The 26,771-nt window shown below is 36.9% G+C and overlaps 1 protein-coding gene across 1 annotated transcript in view; it reads left to right on the top strand.

Moving 5' to 3' along the window:
* LOC149806570 (FRAS1-related extracellular matrix protein 1-like) overlaps positions 1 to 26,771 on the top strand; it is a 142,119-nt gene that overhangs the window by 60,407 nt on the left and 54,941 nt on the right. The window contains exon 2 of the mRNA XM_089954802.1: positions 9,464 to 10,139. Coding sequence (XP_089810928.1) covers positions 9,900 to 10,139 — 240 coding nt within the window. The 5' untranslated portion in view covers positions 9,464 to 9,899. The remainder of the gene's footprint in view (positions 1 to 9,463; positions 10,140 to 26,771) is intronic.

Raw genomic sequence — 26,771 nt, forward strand, 5'->3', positions numbered from 1 at the left:
GAAATCTTGTTATTGCTAATCGTCCTGATAGCGTGCTCATACCATCATGGGATTTTCACTAAAAGACTTCCTGCGATAACTAGTTGGTGAAAATGAAATTGATGCCAATCTGACGTGCTATATCGCCGCCAAGCAGCCATATTTAAATTTTTATTTTCGCAACTCTTTATGAACTAAAAATTTTATTGATATGGAGTTTTTATCAAAGACTTATTTTGATATCCAGTTGTTCCTAAATCAAAATGGTGCCTATCCATTCTGGCCGCCAAGCAGTGGCCATCTTGAAAATATTTTTACCGCTACTCCTTTTAAACTAATGGTGATATAGACATGTAGCTTTCACTAAAATACTTCTTATGATATGTGGAAATGAAAATTGGTTCCAATCTGACATCCAATATGGCCAATACTTCAAAATATTTTTTTTCGCTATTTCTTTCTAAAGGAAAGTCATATTGACATGGAAATTTCAATAAATGACTTCTCATGATGTCTAGTTGATCCAAAATGAAAACAGTGTCAATTTTGAGGTCCAATATGGCTGCCACAGTGGCTAGTTTGAAAATATTTTTATCAGTGATTCTAAAAATTGGATGGTCATATTTAAATAAGATTTTCACTGAAAGACTTCTTATCATGTTTTGGTTGACGATGAATTAAAATGGCGTGGATCTGACATCCAATATGTGGCCATCATGAAAATCTTGTTTTCGCTAGTCCTCCTCGGTTGGAAGTCATTTTGACATTTGGTTACATCAGAAGAATTCCTGTGGAGTCTAGTTGGTCCTAAATTGAAAATGACTAACCCTCAATGTGGTCACAATAGTATTTTGAAAATAGTGTTCTGTCTTTTCATCTCAAATGGATGGCTGTATAAACCTGGCGTTTTCACAAATAGGATTCGTATGATACCCAGACATATGTTAATTTTGCCTGTCGGTAGGGCAACCTTTAAAATCGTGTTGTCACTATTCCCTCTTGAATTAATGTTTACCACACAAAGTATAATATGTCTGCGTTGTCTTGAATGAAAATAGCACCAGTCTGACATCCAATATGTCCACCACAGAAACTAATTTGAAACTATTGTTATCACTGAAAAATATCAGAGATGGTTTCAACACTCGGCAGTTTAGAGGAAGAAATATTCTTATTTTGAATTGTTTGAACATTGGTGCGCCTAGTACAACTCCAGTCTCTTAGACACTTTTTTTAAGGTCTTTTCTCTGGTGTCATGATAGCTTTGGTTTACATTGACTGATTCAATGTACAAAGTAATTTAATGCCAAGAGATAGATTTATTGCAAGCAGAATAATGAGATGGTTTCCGTAACATGGTACAATTAATAGAGTTTGCGTAACGTGGTGCACTTAATAGAAAGATTTCTAATGAAAATTGATTTTCTGCAAGAGATAGACCAATGCCCCCCCCCAAAAAAAAACAACAACTAATCGCAAAACAAAACAACAATATGATAAAATGCCACGTGAATATAATGATTCCTAGCTTCGTTGTATAATAGTAGATGCAGCTTTCAAAAGCCTCCAGCTTTCTGTATATGACCTCCAATGAAGCTTGAAATAAATAATTATTGGGTTTTGACAGATGAGCATTTCAGTTGCTGACCATTCTTAATAATAATATACTTATTAGCATTCATTTAATACGAGACCAGGCTAAGCTTGACAGTTTGGCAAACAAACCAATGAGCAACACACATCATTCACTACAATGTAATTAAAATCAGACTGTCAGGGTACCACCACTCACACTAACATGAAAATAAAATGCAAATAAACAACGTACTATTATTAAATATTTTGTTCTTGACCATTATCCATGATCAAGGATAGTTGTTGTTGTTGTTGTTGTTCTAGGGTTTAACGCCATTTTTCAGCACAAGATAGGCTATACATGGCGGCCAGTATAAATGGTGGAGGAAGAACCCTGGAAAAACCAGGGAAGAACCACCGACCCACGAGAAGCTACTGGCAGGCTTTCCCACGTACCCACGCTAGCCGAGCCTTGGACTCGAACCCACGCAGACAGAGGTGAGATGGATGATCAAGGGTAGAGTTTTGGCGTAACTTTCTATTGTAATGTAATGTCTTCTTGACGTTTGTCATGATCCTAAGTGGTAAGCAAGACGTTTTTATAAAATGAAAGTTCAAGGCCTAACCTTGCTTAAGTGCAATGTTCCAATAGTTTTTCGTAATATCTATTGTGTCATAGGTTAGGTGACAGTTTGTATGTAAAGAGATTAGGTAAACAATTGTTCATTCCTGTTTCGCATGAGTGTCTGGGAATCTATGACCAGAAGTTTTAGTTGTGTTCAGGTATAATTTGAGAGGAATAATTTATTTAAATTATTGATTGGAAGTACAGAGTACAACTTGACTTTTTGGACTCAAACAAAACTTGGGATTATTGTAAATTCATTCAAAGACATTCTGTATTATATCATTGTGATATATCAAGACAGTTGGTAGATCAACACAATAAAGACTATTTTAAATCAACACATTCAAAAGTATTGTTATTTATTCGGAACATTCCATACTTTTGGAATTGTGATAGAACATTTAGGTTTAATTGGGTTTTAAGTTTCTTTAGAATTTTTACTTTCAATTCAAGGGAAATAATTTGTTTGTTGAATTGTACCTAAATTGTTGCTTTCGCTTATTTCTGTTACTTTAAGATCATAGAGTCGTAACTGTACGAAGTGCTGAAGTAGATTTCGTAACGATTACTAAATGCAATTTTCATGGTCTAATTGATATGCTTATTTATCCCTTTATATCATTCATGATATATGTCCTTACCTGTCAATGCACCACATGTATGGTAAGTATTAATGACACTGGTATTATTTATATTCCGTTGATCTTTAACTGAATGCTTTTTTAAAATTTTCCAATGAGTTCATACAGATGAACATGCACTAAATGTTTCCTTCAGTAATTGTAACATGACGAGTACGATATCGCAGAGTCGTATACGTTGTGTCTCTAGGTACCTCAAGTTGTAGGCGAGTTTAACTTTATCAGGGCAGGCAAAATTAGCACAATTCTACCATAACTTCAGCTTGGTGCAACGCAGAAAAGGCATCGAAGGTTTCTTGAATACAAAAATACACAAGGAATAAAACGAGCCATAGATTATGGCCGAGTGGCTTCACGGACAGGGAATAGCATACTGAGATCGAGGGTCGGGTGTGGAACGAAGTTTTTGGAACATATTTATCTTGTCTCGTATATAATATGATAGAATCCGGTATCAGAACAGGTCATAAGAGTAATTCTGACACGGTATGATTTTATTCCTTTTGGTTATTGCAACATGTTCCGTCAGCTACCCGTGGCGAAGACCCGCAATTAAAACCAGATGGTTACCAGTAATTAAGACTGCCATCTATATAAAGCAAAATTAGAAACCTGTGGATGAAATGTATTCTTGCACGGGGAGCTGGTTTCGAGCATGTGATACTGTGATGTCAGTCGCTTGTAACAGACTGACGTGCTATTTAGAACTACGTAGCTTGCAGATGCGTCTTAAAGCAAACCATCTGTGATGAATTGCCACAAACGACCTTGAACAGAACAATAATAAAACGGGCAGAAATCTTGTTCGGGTGAACAGATTTCTCTAAAACTGTCAACATATGACATTCAGTAACTTGTTAATATTTGTTTCATTTGTTTCATTGTTAATATAATGAAGTATGCATACCGATTATACAGCGTTTTCAGCGTTGACAACATCTACTAGCACAAGTGAATATAGTTTATATCAATTTCCGCGTAGAGGTTCAGAAACTTTGTGTTTTATAGTAAAACGTTTAAGCCAGCAAACATATATGACACCTCTCTCTCTCTCACACACACACGCACGCACGCACACACGCACACACACGGATAGATAGAAAGTCCCACATTAAGTAACCTGTCTTATATTGGCCCTGACAATTGCAGAAAATTTGATCGATGTCCTTCAATCAGAAACTTTCTGTGTATTATAGTAAAACGTTTTAAGACAGCAAACATATATGACATCTCTCTCTCTATCTCTCTCTCTCTCTCACACACACACACACACACACACACACACACACACACACACACACACACACAAGGACCGATAGAAAGTCCCACATCAAGTAGCCTATCTTACATTGACCCTGACAATTGCAGAAAATTTGATCAATGTCCTTCAATCAATATTTTCTTTAGAATTAGCGAATAAAACACGCACTTTTTTCGTACCATATATTTGCCTCTCGTCAGTATAGCTTTTTTCTTCTTCAGTGTTACCAATAGTCGAATGATTAGTAACACAACAAATTTGGTATATTTATCAAAGACATTTTGACTGCTTTTCGTACTATGATGTTGCATCCACCAGAGGTGTTCAAGCTATTTTATATCAGAGGATAACGTAGATCCATGGCCTTTCAACTGGGTCTTTACGGTATTTGCATCCATTCTTCATCTTTGATTGGCATTCTAATTTGTAACGGCATGCTGGCAGAAGCAAGGATGATATGTTGAATGTCAACTTCTCTTCAAATCAGCTCGCAAAGGAGTGGCTTCGAGAGACAAGAAAACTTCAAAACAATGCCGGCAGTTGACTGAAGAAACGTGATTATATCAATTACCATATTTGCTTACCTAGAACTTGCACCTAACTTCAAGCAGCATAATGCTCCGACAGCCCAGCATTTACCTTTTCTTATACTGGACATTATCATTAAAATGGGCAGAGACGACCCTGATCTGGCGGCTTATTATGGGTCAGCTTTATGTAATCGCAATTTAGTTGCCGTTATGCACGGTGAAATGAGGCAAAAGTGCTAATAACTCGATTCCAAGAGCACGACAGTATGCTGTTAGCTGCAACTTGTTCGATTTCTGTGATTCGTTATTTATACCGTTCTTTACTATTGCTGGGCTGTCATCACCATAATGACACTCATTCCAAGGATGCTGAAGTGAACCAGAAGCAAATGGCAGACGGAAATAAATAGGACCCTTGAAAGAATCTTAACTAACTTTTGTTTTTGTTAAAGTCTTATATAACAGTGGAAACAAATATGACAAAGCACGATGCAAGAAGTCGGAGAAACTAATAAAGTGCTTTCGTGACCTAGAAATCTAGAACAGCCTTTTCAAAAAGACGACGAACGATGCTAACAAATAAAAATTAAAAACATACAAACACCCATTTTTCGTTCATGTTAGCTTTTCTTTGCAAGTGTTTGACATTATCCTGACGGGAATATCTCATTGTAAAAACTGGAAACTAGAAATCATAACAGAAAAGAAAACATGGGATTCGCCATCTCAGCAGTCTCAACCCAAGCGGCTTCAATCAAGAAGAATATACATGTTTTTCACGTATGTTTACATTCATTTGGACGAGTTTAATGTCCCTGGGTTGGGAACTTTTTGTTTTAAGTAGCACAATATATAGCCATTACTGTGCGCATGTGCCGTTACACAATAATACGACCTAAGATAGCATTTCACTCTATAAAGCTTTTGGATGTATGTTAGAAGGCCATTACCATTTAATTGTATACATGAGCATTTGTTTAGAAGGGTTTTCCTTTCTTGAGATTTTGTATTAGTCTTGGTTTGCACACTTTAAAAACTTTACTTTTGATTGACATCATATGGACTGTGTTGTGATGGCGTGCCGTTGGGCGCTAGTGCATGCATGCATATCGTCTCCTTCTTAATGTATTTAATATGCACATTTAAAACCTATTCCCCTCTTCATGTTTACGTTTGTTTTGAAGGGGGTATCTTGCTCTGGTTTTTTAATTTTGATTGACATGGTTTGCCTTCCTATGGTTTTTGTGTAACTCTTTCTTTCACATGTTTTGAACTTTACCATTACTGGCAACATATAGCCATTACTGTGCTAATGTGCCGTTAAACGCAACATACGTATCAACCGAGTCTTCATTTTGAAATCGTGTTATCTTTACTTTTTAGATTTTAGCTGTACAATAAATTTTATCCGGGAACTCCGTGATGGTACGGTTAGCCATTTGAAATAAGAATTCATGCAGTAAAGTTTCTTAGTCGGGGAGACAGGTGGTGGTCACTTCCTGTATGTGCATATGTTTGTCTGTGCTGCAGACTGTTTTTGTTTCCTTCAGACATAAAATAAACTATGAAATAAGAAAGAAATATTATTTTCAAGATATCTTATGTACATATGCGTTTCTCGGATACAAAGACAACATTATAGGTTTGCTCAAAAAATATGATCCATATGGAACAGGTGCATGGGGAAATTTGTACGAGTTTACCTATTCGTACAAGTTAATGATCCCAACACTCGTAGCATAGAGATTTATTGCATGTTTTTGTTTTTTTCTCCTATCAGATTCGTAGTAAAAGAAACTCGTTCTATCTGATCGCTGCAAATGCAAAATAGTTGATGTCAGGGCCTTGCGAAATTGCAGCCTATTATGTTGAATGATTGATAGCATGGTGACATGGAGGCCGCCTTGTTGGAAAAAATTTAGAGCTATTTTTAAATGAAAATGCTATTAAAAATGTTAAATGGTCACATATGAGAAAACGGTTGATCAAAAGACTTTATTGGCCCCAGGTGTACCCATTAGTTAATTGTCACATTTGCATGGCTAAGTTACTTAATACATCCTTAAAGAATTTAAAACATTCCGGGGTGCCTACAGGGTATATTATTTATTCAACATGTTCACAGATACAATACAAAGAGGCAAACAGTGAAGGAAAGAAAACTAGTGAGAGGTAAAAAAGGACGATAAGTTGTCAGACTACCTCTTTTATTATGTAAATAGTGTTTGAAGCCTGAAATATTCAGCATGTCTTATCGGTGTCCTCAAGAAATACGTTACATGAGTGTTTTCGCTAAGGACGTCACATCGATGTCCTCAAGAAGTACGTTACATCGATGTTTTCCATAAGGACGTCACATCGATGTCCTCAAGATGTACGTTACATCGATGTTTTCCATAAGGACGTCACATCGATGTCCTCAAGATGTACGTTACATGGGTGCTTTCCATAAGGACATCACATCGATGTCCTCAGGAAGTACGTTACATCGATGTTTTCCATAAGGACGTCACATCGATGTCCTCAAGATGTACGTTACATCGATGTTTTCCATAAGGACGTCACATCGATGTCCTCAAGATGTACGTTACATGGGTGCTTTCCATAAGGACATCACATCGATGTCCTCAGGAAGTACGTTACATCGATGTTTTCCATAAGGACGTCACATCGATGTCCTCAAAAGTACGCTACATTGGTGTTTTCGATAAGGACATCACATCGCTATCCTCAGAAAGTGTATTATATTTTTTCGTGGAGCTGATTTCTAATTTCAGTGACTACTCGTGTTTAATTTGGCCTGTGTTCATCAATAAAAATGTACTTGTGTTTAATTGGGCCTGTATTTATTAATAAAAATGTACTTGTGTTTCATTGGGCCTGTGTTTATTAAAAAATGCACTTGTGTTTAATATTTTTTTAAAGCATTATACAGATTATTGTCCTAGTTGCGCGCGTGTGTGAGTGTGTGTGTGTGTGTGTGTTTGGATTTTTAACGTACCTCTAACAATTTTTGAGTCATATCGCTACGTCTGCATTGTGGCAGTTTATAATGATGTCTAGCACTGGGGCATCATGCCGCAGATATGTAGCATGATGTCCCATCCAGTCACATTATCCTGACACCAGACCGACTAGTCCTAACACTAACCTCTTAATGCTGAGCGCGAAGCGAGGCAGCTGCTAGTACCATGTTATAAGTCTTTGGTATGACAGAGCCGAGGTTTGAACCCGCGACCTTCCGCATCCGAGGCGAACGCTCTAACCACAAGGCAATCGGAGCGGATTTACGCTTTTTTTTTTTATCTCCTGACTCTTCTAACAAAGTGTTCTTTTTAAAGTTTCATTAGTATATGAAAATATTTCGAGCTGCAGGAATAAACAACAGAAAGACTACATTAAGATAAATACATGTTTTTGCATGTTTATTTTGCTGATTTGTTTATGATATCTTATGACTGCTGATTGTATTCCTTGACTGCGGACAAATATAAAGATATATTTCTGATATGTGTCGTAAAAATGGATGGTAAAACCGAGAGGTATGAGCATTGCAATAGTTCTTGCTAATCGGTATTGTTGACCAATTGCATGGTAGTTTTGCCTATTCGATGCACACGTTTAACGCCATTTTTCAGCACGAGATAGGCTATGCATGGCAGCCAGTATAAATGGTGGAGGAAGAACCCGGGAAAACCCCGGAAAGAACCCCGACCCACGAGAAGGTACTGGCATGCTTTCCTACATACCCACATTGGCCGAACCCGAGAATGGAACCCACGCAGTCAGAGGTGAGATGGCAATGATCCCTAACGGTGAGCGCTTTAGACAACTCGGCCACTCGGGGCTCCCATACGATTACATAAAGCGAATAAATTCACACATATATGAACAGATGGAAACATTTTGTTTATGTTACAGAGATATAGCGAAGCTTGTAAAATGTACAAACTCTGTGATATTATGTGTATTGCACATGCTATTTGCACAATACATTCTTGAAATGCCAGTGTTTCCAATTTAGAAGTGCAGATACACGCAGTTTCATCATACGCATTGCACGCTCCAGATCAACGACATCACTTTGAAGGTGAGTCGGTGAAGGCGTAGACGGGAACTTGATATGAAAAATGTTAGTGGCGAGCAATATCGTGTGATAGCTATTTATTTCCTTTGTATGTAAATCGTCTGATGACCTCCTTTCTTTCTGCTTCGTAACATATATTTCCTCCAGCTTTAATCAATCACATATTGTTTAATCACTGAAAGAGATTTGAAAATAAATGTGCCTTAAGCAACATAATTAAATGCCTAATGCTCACTGAAAAAAATATTAGAATTATGTCTGCTAATCCTGCCCCTCCAGTCTCATAGAAAATAAAAAATGACACTTCTTCCGCTGTTTTTCAATTTAAGTGATTAGGTTCGTAATTTGGGAAACAATCAGTGGATGCAGTCATGCTGGTTTATTTGAGAAATAGAGAACACTGCTGAGTATTTTGCCTTAGGTGAATATGTTTGTTACCATGGTGTCGTCACGTTCAGTGAAAGGCTGAAACTAATGCAGTAACAAAGTTATCAGTTTGTTTATTTACATCTGTGCGTTAACTCCTACAGTGAGTGTTAATTGTGTGTAAACATTCTTTACACAATTTTTCACAGCTTTTCATCAATGGATTCGGCATAAATAAATATTTTGTTTAGTGTTCTCTCCATATTTCTTTCGCAAAAGAATGTGTTGAGAAAACTATTCAAGGACACGGACACGAATTTCCATCATGTCTCTGCAATTAAAAGTAAACAAATTCGGATTAAACAGAATTTAATTATGTCTGTTTTATTTTCACAGGTGTGCGTCAAGCCGTTTGATCAGCAATTGACAAAAGCAAGGCAGGCGAGACAGGGTCATTGACAATACAGTGACCAACACGAAAACAGAGACGGACAAAAGCGGGACGACATAGGATTTACCTTAAAATATTGGATTTGATGTCTAATTCTGTCGTGCTTTATTGGAACTATTTTCTTCAATATATTGGATAAAGAATAGTTTATTAATTAACTCGGATTATTATGAGGAAATACGAAGAGCTTGTATCTTGTAGATTCGATATCCATCAGAAAATTAGTTCAAGCTGAAATGTATAAATAGGCAGTTTGATTATATTTTTATTCCTTGGATTTTACGAATGTTACACTCTAATGTGCCACACCCAGTATGACCTGGGTTTGAAAGTTATCTCTGGGTCTCATGGAAAAACGCTGGCAAGCGTAGATTACCTGAGATGAGCAAAATGGGGATGACAGTCCTCGTGTTAAAGTTATATTTCCTTATTACCCTCCCGGTCACAGTTTGGGGACAGATTCTAGTGCGGACAAATGAGTTGACAGTGAAAATTGGGAAGACAGTGTACCTAAATAAAGATGATATGGTATTCAGAAGGACTAGACGAGGTGAAATATGCCGTGGTGAAGTAATGCAAAATGATCCAATTTCTCAGAGAGTTGGGGAGTTAGAACCTAAGGTAAGACCACCTGTAATATTTTATTTGTATTATTTATCATGCCTGTTGGTTTGTATGCTTTAAATTCAATCTTTAGGGACTACCAGAACTTATATTTGCTAGATATTTCGAGCTAGAAGCTCGAAATCGGATTATGAGGCCTACAGCTTGGAAAAAGTAGGGCTACCAGAATATAAAATGAAATTTAAAAAACAAAAAAAAAAAAACAACTAAAATTAAGTAAGAACCTTGGGACTTGACGAATCATCTTATCTTTGATTGATCTGCTTTCCTCTGTAACATACCGTCAGTAGCTTGTCAGACGTGGGTGTTTGGGTTTTCGAGATAAGCGCCAAAAATTTCGACTTTATTAATATAGAGCAAGCAAAATTAGTTGTTGTTGTTGTTGTTATTGTAGGGTTTAACGCCATTTTTCAGCACACGATATGCTATACATGGTGGCAAGTATTAATGGTGGAGGAAGAACCCATGAAATCCCCGGAAAGAACCACCGACCCTCTAGAAGCTACTGGCAAGCTTTCTCGCATACCAACAGCAAAATCAGTAGTTCGTGTTAAGAAAGGGTTTATAGCTGGAGGAGATTAGCAGTAATAATACTAATACTAATAATAATAATAATAATAATAATAAGAAGAAGAAGAAGAAGAGGAGGAAGAATAGGAGTCATCTAGGAACAAATCGCTTGGCAGAGATTATTTTGATTTGTTTAAAGAAACCTCTTGATGCATCACCCTCTGTTTCAGACAAACCTGAGCTCTTAAAAACGTACATAATTTAGCACTGTTACCTCGGGAATATACACAACATAAAAACCATATTTAAAAATTGTTTCATAAATTTATTTGCAGTGATAATGATACCGTTTTCAGTGATCTTTTGCAACAAAAATAACTGAAAGATGAATTATTTGCATATGCTGAAAGTTAATGTGTGGAACTTTTCTAAAAAAAAACAATCGATGAATCCAGATGTGTCAGTTCTTTTCGTCATTAATCAGTTTTACACATTTTCCTTGAATTACAGTTTTCATTTTTGTAAGATATTGGTATTTATAGTTGTGAATACTACCTTTGCACATGGTGTCGACGACGACTGATCCGTGTGTAAACTATCAATGGAATTAAACATAATTTGTTTTCGGTTAGACCATGGAATAGCTTTCATATGGAGCAAAGGTATGCTTGAAGAACAAAGAAAAGTACCACTGAAAAGTGGTTTACACTCTATTCTAAAGGCTGTAAGAATATTATGATGTATTTATCATATTACATTTGAGATCTTTGTAATCTGGCAATTGCTTCGTCCTTGTTTTCGGACAAAGTTGTATAGTAGTTTTGATGGTATATATTGGTTTTTACTTCTTCTAAAGTTCCAGTTGTTTCACTTACCCAGCAGTTTAGGATTATCTTTCTTTCAGTATAAGCGATTCCTTGACATATTGATATTGCACAGGATTTTACCAAGTCAGAATCTCGTGTATCCTTCCGCTGCACGTGCAGTATCTGTTTTATAGATTGCTTGTATCATCTAAGTACCGTAGCTCCTCTTTATATCGTACGATACAGATTTTCATAAAATATCTTCCATCCAAACTGCAGCACATATAAGCACTTGAAATTACGTAATTCTCATTTTTTTGCAATATATTTTGATTGTTCAAGCCTACCAAGACCTTCCAACAGTGACCTAAATAGAACATCCATTTAACAAATCCTCGAGATCAATTCAAAATCTTGTGGATATATATATATATATATATATATATATATATATATATATATATATATATATATATATAAGGAAATAGATCCGTACCAATCAACACTTTTAAGTCTTTTAGAACGACCCACACGTTTAAGTCTTTCAGAATAGGGTTTTAAAGGCAATAAATCAGTACCAGTCAAAACTTTTAATTCTTTCATAATAGTTATTTTAAAGGCAACTGATCAATGCCAGTCAACACTTTTAAGTCTTTCAGAATAAGTCAAGACTTTTAACTTTTCCAGAAAAGAGTTTTAAAAGGCAATAGATCAGTACCAGCCAGCATGTTTAAGTCTTTCAGAATAAGTCAACACTTTTAAGTCTTTCAGAATCGGGGTTTTAAAGGCAATATATCAGTACCACTCAAAACTTTTAAGTCTATCAGATTAGCGTTTTTAAAGATCACTACCAGTCAACCATTTTAAGTCATTCAGAACAGGGGTTTAAAAGGAAATAAATCAATACCAGTCAACACGTTTAAATCTTTCAGAATAAGTCAACACTTTTAAGTCTTTCAGAATAGGGTTTTTAAAGGAAATATATCAGTACCAGTCAATACTTTTAAGTCTATCATAAGTGAACACTTTTAAGTCTTTCAGAATAGGGTTTTTAAAGGCAATAGACCAGTACCAGTCAACCCTTTTAAGTCTTTTAGAATAGGATTTTAAAGGCAGACAATATCAGTTAACACTTTTAAGTCTTTCAGAATAAGATTTTTTAAAGGCAATAAATCAATTCCAGTCAATATGTTTAAGCCCATCAGAATGTTAAAAACACGAGATACAAACATATTTTCTCCGCAAGTCACTAGTCTTAAATTGCGGATTTTGATCCAGATGTTTCAATATTGTTTTCATCCTTCGATAAAAATATATTGCGTCGCTGGACATCTAAACTGGTTAATTTAAGTATCAGATGTCCACAGATTTCAGCCAGAGTTAATTATAATAGACTTTAGATGTGTATCGCCACTGGTCTTACGATACGATGGACAGCACGATACGCAGATCATGATACGATAGGTATTCCGATACATAAAATGAGACAGCTGTAATGTAAACAACATAAAATGTGTTATCTTTTCATGACAGATTAGTGCTACGTTTGTATTTTTAAACACTCAGTAATAAACACAACCTGTTATCATTGCAAACACGAGCCTGTGAACCGCCGTAGCTCAGTGATCAAAGCATTAGACTCTGAACCAGAAGAGTGTGGATTCGATTACCACCATCAAATCAGCCAAGTTTGGCTTCCTTGGTACAATATACCCTCTAAGTGTTGGTGTGACGTAAATCACAGACACCAAGCTCCCCCCCCCCCCGAAGAAATAAAAAGAAGAAAACCATACTAACTATAATATTACAGAATTTAGGAGAATATCAATAATGTTAGAGCTTGACAATTTAATAAATCGTAGATATTGTCCACATTCAGGTATTAGTTAATTTATAAAATTACACGATTGTCTTAAAGTCTCAAATTAAGTCATGCGTATTGCGACACAGGCTTTATGAACCATATATCGTCACGAAACATATGTATTTCTTATAGGTATTCATTGTATCATTACGTATTCACCGTATCCGTACATTCATGTGCTGATACAAATTACATAGTCACTGTATCAGTACATTCCTATCCTAATTGAAACTCACCAGATCAGTCAGCAACCCGACAAACCGAATACAAATGCAGCAAATATTACATTTGTAAAATGTAGAACACTCAGTTATAAAATCAATATCCATCTGATTTCGACCTGAAAACTTTAACATGAATTGAAATAGCATTCGTACACTGTATTGAGTATCCCACTGGTTGGCTCTTTAAACAAGATGCTCTCATTCTTTCTGACCGCTCCAGTGGCCTAGTGGTTAGAGCGTCCACTCCGGATGTGGGAGGTCGTGGGTTCGAACCCTGGCCGAGTCATACCAAAGACTTATAAAAATGGTACTAACAGCTGCCTCGCTAGGCTCTCAGCATTAAGAGGTTAGTGTTAGGACTGGTTGGCCTGGTGTCAGGATAATGTGACTGGGTGGGACATCATGCTACATGTCTTCGGCATGATGCCCCAGTGATATACATCACTTTAAACTGCCACGCTGCAGACATCGTAGCGATATGACTGGAAGATTGTTAAAGCTACGTTAAAAATCTAAATCACGCATACACACTCACTCATTCTTTCTGCTCTGATATACTTCGTTTTCCTCCATGAACGTGTCGAACACTACGTTTACAAATTATTTTGGGCCATGAAAAAGTAGTCCACAAATGGTGCGAACGTCCAAATGATTGCACACGAGACTGACTGAACCATGTTTAAATTCATCATTCCCCTGATGAGACCAGTAATGGCCCCACATTTATAGCAGCACTAATTAGTGTGGATTAGTCAACTATCCGGAGTAGACAATTGATATATCTGCTAGAAATAGCTTGAACATAAGAACTATCCCCGGGAGCATGGATAATGTTTTGGACAACAATACGTCATGGTGCTTTGAGATTTGTTTAGGTGCCAAGTACATGTCATCTCCATCATCCCTAAAGTAAGGGACTTATTTAGAGAAAAGACTTCGTATCACTGATTAAATTTTATAAGGGATGTCAATATAAAGTCTACACAAATTCCCAACTGTTTCCTGGCATGCGCGTTCGGTTGGTCTCTATGAGGAGAGAGACCAATCCGTGACCATGCCGAGTCTATGAATGGATTGGTTTGTTTTGGATTTTTTTCTTCCGTTTTAACGCCATTTTTCAGCATATGATAGGCAGCAATTTGTTTGGTGGAGGGAAGAACCACCGACCCAAGGGAATGTTCTGGCAAGCTTACTCGTCTATCCTTTCATGGGTCTTTCAAAACAAGAGGGACTAAAAATACCTCCAGAATACTTGATTTACTCACGCACTGTTCATGTCAGAATCCTAAAAAGAACAGCACAGCATACTAAATCAAAAGTAGCATGTGCTTGATGTAAATTAACCACACTATTTTCCATTTGAAGTGGTCGTACATATTCATTTATAAATGATCAAACATAATTATAGATGAAGAATTGTCTGAACCATTAAATTCCGTTATAAAATCTCAGTTCTCAGGGTTAAAAAATAATCGTGGATTCTCTGCAGCTCGATTGTGCAGAAACATAGTGACCATTGTTATTCAATGACCCAGTGACATTATCGAGCAGTCTTAAACCATCTCTCTCTCTCTCTCTCTCTCTCTCTCTGCGTAGGGACCATATCAGAGGCATTCGGAAGGCCAAAGTTGCTGCAGTAAGATCAAAACAATCGGAAAGAACTGGATTGCTGTGGATGATATTAAGAACGGTTAATATAACATGTTTGCTTTGTGCACAAAAATCTGTTTACCAAGGTGGCATGCCTTTCCTTTAAAATAAGTTTGTATCTTGTATTTTGGTCACGTGGCAGGATGAACGTCTTCATTAAAGGGAGGTAAAAGGCAATGGAGAGCAATGATTTGGATTGGTTTGGTGCTTTACGTCATAACAACACAAGTTGGTTATTTAGTGCCGAGGCAGTTGAAGTACAGTGTCTTGCCCAAGGACATACATAGATAGATGACCAAGTCTGATCTAATGGTAGGATTCGAACCCGTACCCTTTTGGTCGTGAGTCTAGCATGCAGACCACTGAGCCACCGCAGCTCCGATTCTTAGTGGAAAATCCGACGATAGCATATGTTATATTGGTTTTAAAAGCATTTTAAAGACATTATGGGCTATACCATGCCTAGGAAATGAGAGCTAAGTGGCTTTCCCAAGGACACTACAAGGCAGCGGAAACTGGCTGGTCTGTGTAGGTATCGAATCCGCTGCACGTAAATTACGAGTCTGCTGCTCTACCACTAAACTACCGCGCCTCTCCAGTATTATCAAATTTAAGGTAAATTTAATCATATTCAATGAAATACCTTCCCGAAGAACAGAACCCGTGAAAATTAAACTTTATCCAATTATGTATACGTATTATTATTAATGGACAAGCACTTAAAATTTGATACAGATGACCAATATAATCCTTGAACTCCGCCTTAAATTCTGTCATTGCACCTTGCAGGTAGCTTCAAATGACTATATACAAACTGCATTCGAAACCTGTCAACGATTCCTTGTTCCCCACTGATGCTAATAAATCAGTTATGAGATGACCCGTATACAATATGGCATGTATGATGAAGAACACGGGGGGTGGCCTCAATATAACAATATAACAGGAACACGCACAACAAGTAAGATAAACTGTATACATAGAGGAGAAGAATGGACTTATAATCAAAAACTGGGAGCATTTTAAAACCCAGCTGCTAGTACCTCCATTTTGCAGGTCGGACATAAATTTGCCAAGCATATCTACTCCCAAAGGACGTTTTCATTATAAATGGCATAGGTCTATCTTCACCGAACTTTAAAACAATTAATGTTATTTGTTCAACCTCACCGTTTATCAGCTTAATTAATTTTTTTTAAAAGAAGCAAAAAGCTGCTAATATTCTAAATCCGACCTTGAATAAAGACTAAGTTAATCTTATTCATTGACGACTACTTTGCAGATAGCAGTTTGTATTTGGTCTCTCTCGGTAGGCAACCTTTAAAATACATACAAAATTACAAATGAAGTGCTTGTAATGATTCGCTCCCTTTAGAGCAAATTTTTCGTATAACCCAAATGTATAAAATTACATGGGCACAAAGAGGTATTATTTGAAAACGCTGACACATGCATCATTTAGTGCTTATGGGATCGTGTTCAATTCATTTCAGCTAAGTATTAAACGGATATTCAAAACAAATTTATTGATTCCCGATGTTGGTGGCCACAATCCTGTTGATATCAAATAATAGAAGCAATAAAAATTAGAACAGGTGTTTTATTAATTTAATTAATAATTATAAATAAAAATTTGACATTTGGCAAAGTCATGCCAGGTGCATGTTCCTCTTCCGATTAATATGTAACAGAACCCCATCTTTTTACGTAGAATCTGGATAAAAGATTCAAATTTATGGCTTAATTGCATGGAAAAACAGTGTTTCCACCACATTCGAAATGGGCCTGTATAGTATCAATACGGAGGAGGGGTTGCTTCTTTGGTGTGAGTAAAACATTAAAATATACTATTAAAAAGTAAGTTTGGCAATGTTTCAATAAATCATAAAACACCATATGCTGTGATACAACGTTTTGTATTCATAAAACAAGAATATACAACGATAACTTAGTCTCTAGTCTTTATAAAAAATAAAATTTTAAAATTTCGTATTTTTGTGTTTATTACACACATAAAGGTTCAAATTTGTAATAAATTTTTCTTGAATTATTCAAATGTTGCGAAACATGTGGTCACTGGAATGGTATCAAGAGTTTATTCTCATCATAATCAAAACTTAATATAAAACTGAATAGCCAAAACTATTATTTTAGTCAAGTTTTACGTATTTTTACAATCATTATTAACCCTCACACCGGCGCCACCAAGACGTACTGATCAAGTAGAAAACTCAGCTCTACGTGTGTCGACATTGTCACCTTCTCTCCTGGCTTAATATCGTGCTGCGCAAAGCAAACTCGTTGTTCGGATTTCAAATGTACATTTTTGGAGTATTCCATATTCATATCATGTGTTCAGTCTATCCAAAATATTGCATGAAAAATGCAAATTTGGTGGTGGGGATCTATTTGAGTATTCGGATAGGTGTCTCCCCTATGGTTAATGATATGTAATTGGTGTGACCTTTGACCCGAAACTCTTGTGAACCTACTATACGGCCACACTTCAGTCTAAACTCCTCTTTTACCTGTAGCCATACAAATTTTCAGTCGTTATTTTCTGGTGCTAACTTTTTCCATAGAAGACAGTCACAGTTTGGTGAGCATTTACCGCTTCACCCTCCATTAAATAAGCATTAAATTTTGATTATATCAATTTCGTTTTATGGTCTGAGCGTCGTGTTATTAAATAAAATGACTGGATATAGCCAAACCATTCTGGAAATTTAGTACATGGCAATCATATACCGTATATACTCGCTTATAAGATGAGTCTAGCTGCAAACAACAAAGATCCTGGTCTGCCGTATCATAATGTAACTGCAGATCAGGATCTGTCTTGTTTGTTCTACTGAATACTCCAAACACACTGCACAGACCCAGAACTGCCGGTGCAGATTTGGGTCTGTGCAATTTGCATTGGACTCGTTTTATAAGCGAGTACATACCGTACTTACATGAGCGATAAATAAGATCCATTATATAAACATACATCATCAGCGCACGACTAAAGGCAGACTTAGAACGGCAACAATATTTTTGACATATGTTCCCAAAAGTGCCTGCTCAAAATATAAAATTGATTTCCTTCTTAAGTTTCTTACATGACCTGTATGCGCTCAAACATTATTTCTACTACCAAACATTTTTGGCCGAGTGGTCTAAAGCACTCTTCGTTACGGATCACTGCCATCTCACCTCTGTCTGCGGCGGTTCGAGTCAAAGATTCAGCCAATGTGGGCATGTGAGAAAGCTTGCCAGTAGCTTCTCGTGGGTCGGTGGTTCTTTCCGGGGTTTTCCGGGTTCTTCCTCCACCATTAATACTGGCCGCCATGTATAGCCTATCGTGCTGAAAAATGGCGTTAAACCCCACAACAACAACAACAACAACCAAACATTTTTATAAGGGACGTGTGGTAGTTCCTTTCTTCTTCTGGTCCTTGTATTTTTTTAAAACAAGATTATCGTTGTACACGACCTTTGAATTGCAGACATTATCATATACATAAAAATCCAAAACAAATACACTTCTTATTGTCGTACATTGACAATGAAGCACAAACTTAGTCCAGCTGATGAAGACGGTCAAAACTGATAGTGTTAAGTAATAGCATTTTTATTTTAAAACTGTCTAGTGATATATAGTTTATGAGGGAAAGTATTATCAACGGAATCATAACGTTTAAGCCCGGCATCAGGTGGACATTTTATGTGAGAAAGGGCAAGCAGAATCAATGGAATCATGACTATCAAGATTGCCACCTCGTGGAAATTTGATGTTAGAAAGAGCAAACAATATTAATGGAAACATAACTTCCAAGCCTGCCATCTGGTAGAAATATTATATGGTTGTAAATATATCACAGCCTAATGCAGCAGGTGAATGCATGTGGTATGTAAGCTGAGTCTTTATTGGTAGTGGAAATATGCAAAATTTGTACATAGCGATGGTACAGTATAATGATGCATGATGGGAACATGAGTTGTAAAGTAAAATGTGTTTACTCTCTACAAAACTAGTGTTGACTGCTTTAAAACTGATTTGACCATATTTATACGACAATCTAGCTAAATACGAAGTACATTTTGATGTGTGCCAGATATTACGATACATATTTTTTCTTTCGTAGGAAAAAGTTATTTGATGTAAATCGGTGGAAATTTGAAAATTGACGCTCACCATCATGACATTTTATTTCAGGGAAGACTACTCTAAAGCCTCTTATTTAAAACATGAACTCACTCTTAATGATACAATAAATTAAACGAGCTAGATATCTGAAAGAAGAAAAAAACGAGCACATGGGTGTCTAAGCAAATTTAAGAACGGAAGACCGCGATCCCCCCCCTCCATTTGGAGACAAAAAAAAACAAAAAACATATTGATATAAGGTTAAGAGCGTTCATATTGTGCCTGGGTACGAACATAAAATCCAGGGCTTTAGTAATAATATGTCTGGTCAAACGCTTTTGAAATGGGATTTTAAATGCAAATCGGACTGCTCCGGTGGCATAGTGGTTAGAGCGTCCGCCTCGGATGCGAGAGGTTGAGGCGTTGAACCCCGGCCGAGTCATACCAAAGACATGAAAATGTTACTAACAGCTGCCTCGCTAGGTCGGCTTGGAGTCAGGATAATGTGACTGGTTGGGACATCATGCTGCATGTCTGTAGCATATTACCCCGGTGCTAGACATCACTATATACTGCCTCACTGCAGACATCATAGTGATATGACTGAAATAATTGTTAAAGCTACGTTACAAAATAAAATCCAAATCACACACACACACACACACACACACACACACACACACACACACACTTAAATGCACATATGATAAATCACAATGGCACGCAGGGCAGGAAAATCATAGACATGTTTAATGAAGATTGCAGACAGGTAACTAACAAGCACAACTCTTCCATGTCACTTTCAACAACAGTATCAGCTGAGCAAATAATGAAGTTAATTGCTGGTCGTATCACAAATGCCCTCACAATTTATTATGAAGAGACGGCTATGAATTTTCCTAGATCTATTTCCGATAAGATACCATTGCTCTAGCTGTAAAATTTACCTTGTTTCCTATGAACGATTCATGTCGGATGATCACCGGAGATAAGGAAAGCATGCGAAGTCTGAAAAGGAATTGTACTTTCTGCTCGTAAATCAGGTTTTAAGCAGTTATTTCGAGATAATAGTGCACACATTGACCTAGGAAGAAACAGTATCCCCATGATGTTGGATACCTGAGTTTATTTCCTAAGCGCACTAAATTATACATTCAATAACAAATGGATTCAATATTCAAGCATTTGGCGAAAGTGAAATTCTTAGGATCAAGTGAACCTGGACCTGAAGCTATTCGAAAGCTTCGTTTATGTCGTCCAAGTGCACAATAACGAACCATTAAAACAACTACAGCATTCATTTCAAGCATTCGCCGAAAGCGACATTTGAAGGGCTCAATGAACCCCCATCTCATTCCCTTGTGCAGAATTCCATGATAACGAACTAAGAAGAAAACAAATTAATTTTGAAATAGGGCCTGCCTTACTTTCTTGGGCAAATGCAAAAGGTTTATCCCTCAGGATGGAATTTAGAAAGAAATTAATTATATCTGGGCTTCGTGGTCACTATGCAGAAAATTGGCTTTTCAGAGACGTGCTTTTAAGGTGTGAGCTGGCAATTCGTCAATTAGAAGCAGTAAAACTAGACTCTTTCACTGATTATAGGCTCATTGTTTGTCCCACGATATCACGCTGCGGTCCGTAAAGATGTTGCGAAGGAAGGGTGGAGGGCGGAACGAATCTGTTAAGCACTTTTGTACTGTTGTCAGTTGCTACGTAAAATATTTTCTTTCGTCACGGAGTGATCACTGTCGTTCTGAAACTGCGAACACGTGAACTACGGTATTTTATTAGAAATCTTAGCTTCGTCAAAGACTAAAAGCCGTTTAAGTCAGGATGAGTACATATCTCAATTGTTTCCAGACGACATATTCATTAATTAGAAAAAAGCAAGACTAGCTATGATGAAATGTGAAATTATAACCGTCTGGCAATATATATGCACATTGAAATGGCATTCATATTAGGCTACACAGATTCATCCATGTATAATTTTATGTATGAATGGATTTTAGTATAGTCTTCAACGTAAATTCTTTTTGAATTTTTTTATCACTGCATTAGTTGCTGTGTCTGTTAGCACTAAATGCCTACTCTTCCCTTTTCTTCTTACGTTTTAACTTATTTTATTTCTTTTCTTTATCACATCGAGCTCTGAAAAACTTGAATGGCCTTGTTGGCAGATCTTTGAAAAACTTGACTGGCCTTTGCTGGCAGACCTTTAAAAAACCTGACTGGTTTTGCTGGCAGACCTTCGAAAAACCTGATTGGTTTTGCTGGCAGACTTTTGAAAAACATGACTGGTCTACTGGCAAATCTTTGAAAAACATAACTGGTCTTGCTGGCAGATCTTTAAAAATCATGACTGGTCTTGCTGGCATACCTTTGAAAAGTTTGACAGGTCTTGCTGGCAGACCTTTGAAAAGCATGACTTGTCTAGCTGACAGACATTTGAAAAACCTAACTGGTCTTCCTGACAGACCTTTAATAGGCTTCAACAAATCCATGCAAAAAATACCTGCGATCACAAGAGACATCGTTTAGGGAAAGCCCCCCCCCCCCCACACACACACACACCAAAAAAATATAAAATAAAAAAATAATTTGGATACATTACAAAGAGGGTTTGGTAAAGTTATAAGATTTCATAGCTGAGCCCAAAGTTTTATATCTGTAGAGCAGGCATATGCAACTTCCTCCAGAGCGTGACCATTCTTAAGCGATTTTAAAAGCCACACTCTATGTTATAAATAAGCAGATAAAACATGGTCGGAGGCCGCAGTTTGCTGTAAAGGCTAACCGCCTGTTCCGAAAGTAATAAATGTCCCCAGCCTACTTTATATAACACAAACGACAGTGTTCATGTGCATTTTGGCAGAAGTTATATAAAAACTCGTTAGTTGAAATCTCTTGACAGAATTTAGGACCCGCGATAGTATTTAGGGTTTCAGTTTCATAGGCATGCTCAATACGTCCTATTCCAACCACCTCATTATAAGTTATGGTCAGTTTATTCCTGGTATTTTCATTTCATTTCAATCGTGATGACTCCTGAAAAGGGCATGGGAAGCATGAAAATGACAAGCTAAGCGGCTTTGAATATAAACTTCAGAAGGTTTTGCAACCTGTCAAAGAAATAGTGCGGATAGCAACTGCAACAAGCACCACGCTGACAGTTGTACATCAAAATTCTCTCAATCCACTAAAATACCTAGATTATACGCCCTTCTTACCAGACGCCGTCTATCAACGCCACTAATGGTTTTCCTTGTTAGTGCGAATCTTTGGTGGTTTCTTGAAGACCACAAAATGCATTACAAATTATAGACCACATACAATGATCATAAACAGTCGTCAGTAGTCTGGGCAGATATAATGGTGGGTTTGAAATCGATCTCAGAAATTATTTTTGTGGCTTCATAACATTTTCGACAGAAAAGGTTAACTCAATAGAGCTGTATGCTTGCTTCTTCTGTTTATGATAAGTACAGTTAGTTTATATTTACGTACATAATACTTATTTCTCGGTTGCTTGTGATAAGTACAGTTAGTTTCTATTTACGTACACAATACTTATTTCTCGTTTGCTTGTGGTGAGTACAGCACAGTTAAAGTTGCTATTTACATACACAACACTCTGATTTATCTTCGACAACCAAAGCTTTATGCTTGAATGACAAGAGAAAAATGTCTTCATCCAATTTTTAAGGAGTTTTGCAATTTGAATAGAAAAGTATGAGGATACATTATTTGGAGAGAAAATAGAGTACTAACCAGTATAAACATTTATGGTATGTAATTCCATCCCCCGAATTGAAGAGGATTGTACAAATGCTAAAAGTGACTTACCACAATCTACATACAGTAAATCTGACTATATGATGGAGAAATATCTTTCTTGTTATACATTCATCAGGTACATTGAAATTAGGTGACTATCATATTGCATTCTGTTATTCACTGCTTGCTGTAGACAACTGCCTAATACTGATCATTGTCGTGATAATCACCATAGCACTTGAGACCGTGGGGGTTGTGGGGTTGCGGGGGGGGGGGCGATCATTTATCAAAGGCTCTTGGACAGTGGGATCACTTTCTCGAATCACCAGCTTTTTCGAGCTTTGTCTTTTCAAAGAAAGCAACGTTCTTTTAAAGACGTGGACACAGTCTACTTCTAATGACCTGAACACAGTCTAATTTTAAAGACCTGGATACAGTCTACTTCTAATGCCCTGGACACAGTCTAATTCTAAAGACCTGTACACAGACTACATACCCGTGATCCTGATAATTCAGTGGATTTTCGTTAATTTGATTGTAAAAATAGATATCATTTACACTTATTTCGATGTCAACTGAATTACGTTTCATTTGAGAAAAATAAGAATAATCAAATTACGGGTGGGTTAGAATCGATCACAATATTGCTGCTAAGAATTTTTTAAAGTTCCCGTAACTTTTGTCTGAAGAGACTGGGTGAAGGATTGGTCTTGTCAATTAAAAGAAGGTATCGCCCCGTTTTCTTCAATACCACTTATCTATTGCTTTTGAAATGTAAAGTTGAATATCATCAGAGCGATTAGTTTATTGTCTATCTTTCAATCGAGTTCAGGTGCATTTATATATATTCTTGATGATCGTGTTCTGAATATTTTTCATGCAAGAAAATGAATTCCTATCAAAGTTATGTGGTTCAATTTCAGTGACATCAAAATATAGTTTTACAGTGCCCAAAAGATTCTAACTGATTTAGAGTTTTATTAAAATACCAAGACACGACCCTTTTTACATTACCAAATTATAAATTGAATGGTTGCCGTAATTGTATATGTTTAAAAATGTTGATTAGATCAGTAGGACTTCAATTATATTCCCATCATGCATCAGTGCTAACCGCCATCATAACTTGAAAATTGGGGTGATTAAGAGGTATCTATGTAACACTTGCTCCATTGTTCGATAAAAGCCATTTTAGAAGAATACGTCTGACAGAAGATCTGAGCAAGATTTATAAACGGGACATTCCATCGACTATATATTACATAAGGTCTTGCAGTTGTGCTGTATCAAGGGGTCAAGAGAACTCTTGTCTAGTTAAGCACAAAAAGTTGTTACCTACAACACACAAAGGAAGAAATAACCTTGCATTCAACACCTGCCGATTCGATTCGCACACTTGAAATTGCCAATGGCGTCAGACGAATAGCATAAAGAGTTACAAAACAAGAAACCAGTCTAATCTTTTCGAACCTGAATAATTACATTAACATTTGATTTTCAAGATACTCTACGATACATATAACTTTTGTTTTACGTAAAATATCATTTAGGTCGTGAATCTATTTACATAAACAGTTTTATATTATTGCTAAGTATTCCAAAATGACGCGGCATTGTCTTAATTTATTAAAGAAACAAATCTCCGGGTTCTGTATTTGTACAAAAGTTAAATTTCTGATTTCAAGCTGTACAGCAACAGTGGTTGGTAAAGTGAACGATTGTCCATATTTGCCTTCATTGACAGAAGCTTTTTGTCGCATCACACTGTAACATCCGTTAAAAATCAAGAATCGTGCAATGCGTGATTTTTTTGAGCGCCTTTGAGCGTTCTGTCATTCAAGAAAATATAGGACCGACGTAATATTTTTGTTGTTGTTGGCGTGTGTTGGGGAGATGGGATACTGCCCAGTCCACATAATTCCATACAGGTAGGGAGATGGGATACTGTCGGTCCATACAATACGATACAGGTGGGGAGATGGGATACTGTCGGCCCATACAATACGATACAGGTGGGGAGATGGGATACTGTCCGGTCCATAAAATGCCATATAGGATCTCATATTTTCAGATACATTAAAGTGAACCTTGCGAATGATTTATGTACAAAAACGGAACTAGCGGTCTGTACAGCGATATATTGACAGTAGATTGTTTTGCTTTTGTTGGTTTAATGTCACTTTAAACAGTTAATGTCTGTATCATACCGACGAAACGGGAGCTAAGTCGTTATGAACAATGAAAAACGTACAATGAGGTGGATATTACCAACATTGGATGAAGAACTACGTATATTTACACTTGATGGAATTGTTTCTCGAACGCGGAAAAACGGAAGTCCAGGTCAAGCGTGTTCCTGTTACGTCACACCCTGTTTCGCTGTTATCTTTTAAAATTCTGTTTGATAGATGCTAATAACAATAACGTTCGGATTCCATATCGTGTACAGGACACGTTTTGCTAACCTATTTCTTCTCTTTATCTTCTCGAATGTTATTCAATTTTGTTGACCTTTTATCTTTCATTTGCTACAGTAGTGGTCCAGTCAGTTATAATTGTTCCCGTAACACCTGTGTCGAGATCTTTGACGTGATTTATAATTATGCATCATAACACTTGCCCGAAAGCTAATGTATTTTGTAAGGTTGTATGGTTCCATACAAGTCAATTGACTTTGAACGTGACGGGAATATCATATATCATGCCTGTTTTGGAAAGTGGGTTAGAATATAAAAGAATATTGTTAGAGATACGTTATCTGCTCTTTTGATAAGATTGCACCGCGTGTTAGTTACAAGTGTAACCCTTTTCACCTGTTATTGTATCCATAAATAATATGGATATCTATTGTGTAGTCAACATGTTATAATGAGAGAAAATAATCAATCATGTTAGATAATGCCACAGAAATATATGTAGGTGTTCTAGTGTTAAGGCAATCTGAATGAAATGTTTACTCTAAGGCCATACTACCGTAGCCGGATAACTGGGCTATACCGATCGTAGGATTCGAACCCGCACCATTTCAGTCGCGAGTCTAGCACATTAGCACTGAGCCACCGCTGCTTCTCAGTCGTAAAGATGAGATCATATAAGGCTTCTTCAATGTGTATATACTTTAAATCATCACTGTATATATACTTTAAATCTGCAATGTGCATATCAGTGGCGTCACTGGGGGGTGGGGGGGGGGCGGGGTGTGCGGACCGCGCCGGGTGACACCATCAGAGGGGGTGACACCCAAAGGACTGTCTATAAAATTTTCGACTTTTGTGCAGGAAGTGTTCCATGGGGGTGACACCATGAGTTACTGTACATGATTGTCTATAAAAAAAATTAATTTTTGTGCAGGAAGTGTTCCATGGGGGTGACACCATGAGTTACTGTACATGGCTGTCTATAAAAATTTAGAATTTTTGTGCAGGAAGGAGGTCCATGGGGGTGACATCATGAGTTACCGCACTGGGTGACACCAACCCTAGTGACGCCACTGGTGCATATAATGTTAAGACCCCAATGCGTATATACTCTAAATCCTCACATTGTATATACTTTATATCCTCACTGTGTATATACTCTAAATCCTCACTATGTATATACTCTAAATCCTCACTGTGTATATACTCTAAATCCTCACTTTGTATATACTCTAAATCCTCACTG

The sequence above is a fragment of the Sinohyriopsis cumingii genome, chromosome 1 (genome assembly GCF_028554795.1).
Source record: "Sinohyriopsis cumingii isolate HCF-2022 chromosome 1, ASM2855479v2, whole genome shotgun sequence".
Lineage (NCBI taxonomy): Eukaryota > Metazoa > Mollusca > Bivalvia > Unionida > Unionidae > Sinohyriopsis > Sinohyriopsis cumingii.